Genomic DNA, 6,893 nt, shown 5'->3' with positions numbered 1-6,893 from the left:
TTATATAAAAAATAATTTCTTCTTAATTTAATAAGTTATTACTTATAATCTCTCTACATCATGCGGGGTAATAAAAAGCAAGGTTTTAAAAATTGGACTGGTCATTGAACCGGACGAGGCACTGATTCACGGTTTATTGATCGAACCGTGGTCGAACCGGGGTCGAACCGGTTGATATTAAATTAATATATTTTTAATTTATGTATCATAATTAAATAAAAATACATTTAAATATGCATTTTTTTTCAAAAATATATTATAGATGCTTGATAATATAATTTTTTATTAATAAATACATAATTAATATTAATTATAACTGAATCTTTTCATTTAAATATCAAGAAAGATGTATTTTAATTTTAATTTTAATTTATTATTTTTATTTTTTTTTAAATTTTATCCGGTTTTTTCATGAGAACCGATCCAATTTTTGTCCGATTTTATCGGTTTTTGACCGGTTCTCTGCTGACCGGTTTTTAGGAGTCAACCGAACCGGACCAGGAGCCGGTTCCTGGTTCAACCGGTTGAACCGGCCGGTTCGGTCCGGTTTTTAAAACCCTGATAAAAAGTAGTTATTATAAATATAAGTAAATATTATTTTCACCCTTATATAAATATAGGTAAATCTATATCTAACATTTAATTAAATTGTATTAAATTAAAATAAGTAAATAAATTTATAGGGTACTAGTATATAGCTTGGCTTTTTTAAACTTTGACGTGACTCATTTAATAAAAAGATAAATTTAAATTTGTAATTTATAACTAGACCACATACGTTTAGACGAAGCTTGATCCCCACTCTCAGCCGCATTGGCGTATTTAAATGAGTGGGGGAAATTCTCCCTCTGAAGTCTAAACGTTATAAAATGCCGCCACGTTACTCTGGGGAGGATAACAACTTTCTTCCTGTTTTTGCTAGCCGTTTATCTATCCCCACCATATTTCTAAGCATCATCTTTTTCCCCTGGCAGCACAATCAAAGTAAAACCCACACGATATAGAAGAACAGTGGCTAATGGCTAATTCCATTATTGCCTTGTGAACTGTGATGAGAATAATAGTAGCAAGCTCTAAGGAAAATGGACGGTCTTGCTCTCATCACCACAGCCATTTCCGGCAAACCCTTCTTCACCGGCCGAACCAGCCTTCTTTCAATTTCACCGAAGAGAAGAAGTGCTATCAGAATCCTTTATTTCAATAAAATATCAAATGCCTTCATATTTTGTGCCTCACGGGATGAGGCCCCCAAGCTTGACAGGTTTGACCAGATGGAACTCAAGTTCGGGCGCTTAATTGGCGAGGACCCAAAGCTTACGCTGGCCAAGGTCTCTTGTGTTTCTTTCTTTTTTCTACAGTTTTTGTCTCTTTCATTGCATAGTGTAGTCTTAGGAGCACCACCACGGATACCAACATAATACAATTCGAATATTTCGATAATACTGTTTAAATGTAATTTAAAGCGTGTCTGAATCTGATATAAGAGTCAAAGATGTTGGACATGATTGATATTGGTCGCATAATTGGATCTTCCGTTCGGACATTCTTATTTGGTCCCACAGAAGAAGTGATGTTGGTAAAATAGCTTTGTTTCTTTCAAATTGGCGAGCACCCAAAGCTTACCCTAGCCAAGGTCTCTTACGTTTCTTTTCTTCTACAGTTTTTGTCCCTTCATTACATAGTATAATCTTAGGAGCCAACATAACACAGTTCAAATATTGGAATAATAGTGTTTAAATGTAATTTAATGCATGTCTGAGTCTGATATAAGTGTCAAAGATGCAAAACATGAGTAAGATTGGTCGCATACTTAGGCCATCCATGCGGACATTCTTATTTTTGGTCTCATAGAAGAGGTGATGCTGACCAAAATTGGTAAAGAGGCTGAAGGAATAAATATAAGCTCTGCTTTTATGTTGGCAATTTTTTCTTCTAAATTTTCTAAAATTACTTTGTTTCACATAACTTGATGTGGTTAATGTACATTCGAATGCTTGAATTAGTCTGGTAACTATGGCGTTCAATGATCCAGTATGTGTGCACTTATAACTCTTTCATTTATGATTATATATGGTGCTTCAGATAATGGGAAGAAAGGCAAACCCTGAAGCTTCTTATCTTGATATTGAGAAATCCTTTTATAAGAATAAGGGTAAACTTATTGAGGTAGGGGAAGTTCCATTTGAGGGGTCTAAGAGGAAATCTTCAAGTTCGTTAGATGATTTGGGTTTAGTACGACCTGTTCCTGTTAAAGGAACAAAATTCAAATCTGATGATGACAAAGCCTCATTGGAGATTAAGAAACGAACCAAACCAGCAAGTAAGACAGTGAATGTAACAAAAAGTAGCATGCCAAATGTCATCTTAAGAAAGCCAACCGTGCATAATGAGGATGGCAATGAAGACATTTCATCAAAGTTGAGAATAAAACCAAATTTGTCTCTAAAAATGTGGAATGGGCAATCAAAGGACAAGTTTAGTGACATGACACTATTGAGGAAGCCTGAACCATCATTCACGAAGGAGACTGATCAGACTCAAGAGTCTTCTGCTCCTGTGAATGCCCAAATGACCAATGATAATGATTTGAAGGTGATGAAAGAAGAACCAGCTGATATGACCCTATTGAGGAAGCCTGAGCCATCAATTGCAAAGGGGACTGATCAGAAGCAAGAGCCTTCTGATCATGCAAATTCCCAAATGAACAATGGTAATGATATGCAGATGAGAAAAGAAGAGTTAGATGATAAAACTGGAAACTTGACTTTGCTGGAACGTCCAGACAAAGCAACTGGCAAAAGAGAAAGTGAGGGGTTTGGAGAAGTGAGCGTCATTGATGATGTAGGTATTTATTTTCATTGCCATAGAGAAGTTAATTATGCATGGCTAGAATATATATATATATATACACACACACTTTTAAATGTTCGGTCATTTAGGGGTTGAAGCAACACAAGCAGAGACATTTGGAGTCTCATCAAGAGCAAACTGATTCCAATCAACAGTCAGATTTAAATTCAGCTGATTATAGTGTCAAGTTGCCTGTTGAGGCTGCACTGCAGGGAAAACCAACAAGGTCTGGGATTTCTTTTACTGTTACATGATGTCATTGTATAGTGGCAATTCTTGTCAGATTTCATGTATTTGTCTTGTAGATTAGACCGGTCTGTGAAACAAACTTCAAAATCTCCTGGAGAAGCGATTGGTTTTGAGAATCCTGGAGATTACAACAGAACTGTTGAATTAGAAAATCTCATAGCTATGAAAAACTTTCAGGTTAGACTGTTCATGTTCCATAAGTGATTAATCTACTATTTAATTGTCATGTATCTGCAAATGCTTGGTGATAACTTTTGCTCTCATTTCTAAAGGAAAATGAAGATACTGATTGGACCAGGGCTGAAGATTTGGTTAGGACTGGAGATAGGTCAGATGTGGAACTAATAAGCTGTAGTACCAGAGGTTTTGTTGTAAGTACTTACAGGGCAGTATGATGGGCTTCCACTCTGTTTTTAATGGCCTTTTCTCAATATATCTCTTCTGAACCTAATTAAAACATTTTACAGGCGTCTTTTGGTTCCTTGGTAGGATTTCTGCCATATCGTAATCTTGCTGCCAAGTGGAAGTTCTTTGCTTTTGAGTCTTGGTTAAGACGAAAGGGCTTGGATCCATCAATCTACAAGCAAAACTTAGGCATTATTGCAAATTATGATGCTGAAAACAAGTATTTTCCTCGTGATTCTCCTCAACACATGAAGATTGATAATATAGTTGAAGAGAAAATTTCGCCGGATATGAAATTGGAAGATCTGTTAAGGATTTATGACCAAGATAAAATTATGTTCTTGTCATCATTTATTGGCCAGGTCCAGTATTCAAAACTTTTGTGCTATTTTCTAATCTGTCCTGAAGTTTTCCTTTAAAAGTGAAGCTTGAATATTATTAATATTAATATATATATATTATGATATGATTGCAGAAAGTTAAAGTCAATGTAGTATTGGCGGACAGGAAACTAAGGAAGCTCATATTGTCATTAAGACCAAAAGAGAATGAAGAGTTTGTTGAGAAGAAGAGAAATCTTATGGTAAGTAGTGAAAACACAGACACACACTGAGATGCAAAATCTTTGTATCAATATTGTTGATTGAATGTGACACCAACTGGTCTTCAACTTTTTTTTTCTGTTTCTAATGGCAGGCTAGACTTCAAGTTGGTGATATAGTAAAATGTACCGTCCAGAAAATAACTTACTTTGGCATTTTTGTTGAGGTATATAAAAGCATTTGATTCTCAGTTGGGAAGTTAATACTTAGTCACCTAAAATAGTTTAAGCGCCTTGTTGGGCATATGTTTAGTGAAGGGCCTGGAGTGCCTTTCATGTAAGTCCATGAAGGTGACAAGTTTGTAAGTTTGATCAAATACAAATGTAGGTCGAAGGAGTTCCAGCACTAATTCATCAGACAGAAGTATCATGGGATGCAACTTTAGACCCAGCATCATATTTTAAGATTGGTCAGGTATTTTTCAGACTAGGAAATTTGAGATTACTTTTCAGTAATAGATGAAAAGGGAGAGTATTGATGCATGTCATGAACAACTTTTGTGATTTTTCCATCAATTATCAGATTGCTTAACATTGGTGCAACTAATTAATCATTTATGATTTCTATAATCCTTATTAAGATTTTTTGTTGTTTTCCAGGTTGTAGAGGCAAAAGTTCATCAATTAGACTTTGTGCATGAACGCATATTTTTGTCACTAAAGGAGATCATGGTAATATATGTTTGTGTGTTTTCATTTAAGCTTTTAATTTAAACTAGGGTGAAACTACAGAGTTTGTCAGAAGCTTTACTTTTGAGGGTTTAATCCATTCATTTCATTGATTCGAAATATCATTTATAGAGGTCTATGTATATATGCACTTACTGAACTAGATACGTAATGGTTATATTAGTTGTATCCCATGAAATTAGCTGTTAATCACATCACGGCCCTCTGGCTATTTATAATGAATATTATTTAATACTCGTATCCACTAATCATGCCAATACATAAAACACTATCTATTTACCCTTTACAATTAACAAAATGCATTCCCTTCTATGGCAGCCTGATCCATTGTTGAAGTCCTTGAAATCTGTAGTTGGGGACCATGACCCCATGGATGAGAGATTGGAAGCAGCTCAAACTGATGAGGAGGTAAAAATATTAAATTTGTAAATGAGAAAAGAGCAATCATCTCTATCAGATCAATGACGCTGAAGGAAATACCTATAATTGCTGGTGTATTATCAATTAAATGCTGGTGTTGGTATTTGTTAAATAGTGTATATATGTTCTTATTTTGAAATTATGCTCTTTGTGATATGTATTTTGTTAAATAATGTATATATGTTCTTATTTTGAAACTAAGCTCCTATTTAACAATTATGGACTGCCTATCTGGAATGGGTGCTACTAATTAGACCTATTTTTCTAGCTAAACATCAAGGTATTTATTTATGATGCGAATGAAGAGAGTTATGTTTTTTTTTAGCATTTTTCTCTTGTCATGTTGCTTTTCCTGGTACCGTAGTCCATGGTGAATGCAAATGAACATGTTAATTGTTTCTTTTAGGGTGAGCTTGTGTGGCCACAAAATTGACTGCATGAGATTATTGGGAATAGTAATTAATAGCTGGCACCTGCATTTTGTTCCATTTTGCTATTTCTGGCCAAGTGCCTATACTTTGAGATGGTATTCTATCTCATATTCTGCATAAAATTTTCTCCCAATCCCAATTAATTCTGGAAATAACTGTACGGCGGAATGTGGATTTTGCATCCACTGAAGCATCAGTAAGTGTATTACTAAAGAAGAATATGGTCAATTTTGTACAGTGGTCTGAAGTGGAATTTCTTATCCAAGAATTGCAACAGATTGATGGGATCCAATCTGTTACAAGAGGTCGCTTTTTCAGGAGCCCTGGTTTAGCTCCAACATTTCAGGTACTGACACCTATTGTCCAAGCGGAACATGATCTGTTGACCTAAAAGACTTAAATGTAACCGAATTCTGAGTGTAGGTTTACTTTTTTCTTATTTACTTGAATTGAATTGGTATTACCTTCTGTTCTGTTAGAACTTTCTATCTGGTTAGTATTATGCATTTGGCTGATAATATTTGCATCAGTTTATTATCCTTGGAATTTTGAAAGGTTGGGTTGGCATTTGCTTCAATGAACTGTCAGATGGGTTCTGCTCATGAAAATAGAAAATATTTTCTGTATAATTTTGGCCCCCCTTTTGTGGCTAAAGATGAGTCGTGTGGAGTGCAGTTCTACTAGAAAGTCATTTGTCCTAAAAATTCTTAATGCACTCAGTTTTCACTATCCATTAATTATGCTAACTCCTCTTCTTTTGTAGCAGCCTGATGGAACCGGGGAAACTTACTGATATTACTTCAATAAAATAGCTAGTTACAACTTCTATCGGTAAAGGAAGAGGAAAACAGTGATAGACTAACTAACTAGGAAGAAAATACAGTGAAAATGATCCTAATGCAACCAAAGGAAATAATATAGAAAACAACCAAAGGAAATAACATAGAAACATAAAGACTTCCCTGACATTTGATAGGTCAGGAGCTCTCCCCACAAGCCACTGTCTGAATGTCTATCGTTTCTAGGGCACACAACCCTAGATAACCACCTGGCCACTGTTCTCTCCAGTATTATTTGGCCCTGGGCCCACTTTGGTACCCTTTTATCTGGTCCTCACTGCTGTCTCGGGCTTCATTGTTAGTTTTGGCAGGCCTCTTTTTATAAACATGGCTCTTAAATGTACTGGTCTCGTCATCTCCCTCCTGTAGAAGTGCCATCTTGTCCTCAGGGAATTGAGCCACAATCAC

General features: G+C 35.5%; 1 protein-coding gene across 1 annotated transcript; it reads left to right on the top strand.

Moving 5' to 3' along the window:
- The first annotated feature begins 882 nt into the window (after window positions 1-882).
- LOC129300142 (uncharacterized) lies at window positions 883-6,097 on the top strand. Its single transcript, XM_054938674.1, has 12 exons — window positions 883-1,328; window positions 2,083-2,841; window positions 2,940-3,076; window positions 3,156-3,276; window positions 3,372-3,470; window positions 3,567-3,866; window positions 3,980-4,087; window positions 4,201-4,272; window positions 4,434-4,520; window positions 4,706-4,777; window positions 5,114-5,203; window positions 5,885-6,097. The coding sequence occupies exons 1-12, from the start codon at window positions 1,083-1,085 to the stop codon at window positions 6,035-6,037; spliced, it is 2,244 nt and encodes a 747-aa protein (XP_054794649.1). The 5' UTR covers window positions 883-1,082; the 3' UTR covers window positions 6,038-6,097.
- Window positions 6,098-6,893: the final 796 nt, after the last annotated feature.

The sequence above is a fragment of the Prosopis cineraria genome, unplaced genomic scaffold (genome assembly GCF_029017545.1).
Source record: "Prosopis cineraria cultivar Desert tree isolate PC_DT_omini unplaced genomic scaffold, ASM2901754v1 PC1447, whole genome shotgun sequence".
Taxonomy (NCBI): Eukaryota; Viridiplantae; Streptophyta; class Magnoliopsida; order Fabales; family Fabaceae; genus Prosopis; species Prosopis cineraria.
Note: the sequence above shows the minus strand (reverse complement) of the source record. Positions and strands in the feature narration are given on the sequence as shown.

Bases quoted from the DNA above. Each gene is read 5' to 3' on its own strand.
- LOC129300142 (XM_054938674.1), top strand. From the start codon at position 1,083: ATGGACGGTCTTGCTCTCATCACCACAGCCATTTCCGGCAAACCCTTC. The intron at 2,842-2,939 runs GTAGGTATTTAT...TCGGTCATTTAG, and splicing joins AAGTGAGCGTCATTGATGAT to GGGTTGAAGCAACACAAGCA. The intron at 3,077-3,155 runs GTCTGGGATTTC...TTTGTCTTGTAG, and splicing joins CTGCAGGGAAAACCAACAAG to ATTAGACCGGTCTGTGAAAC.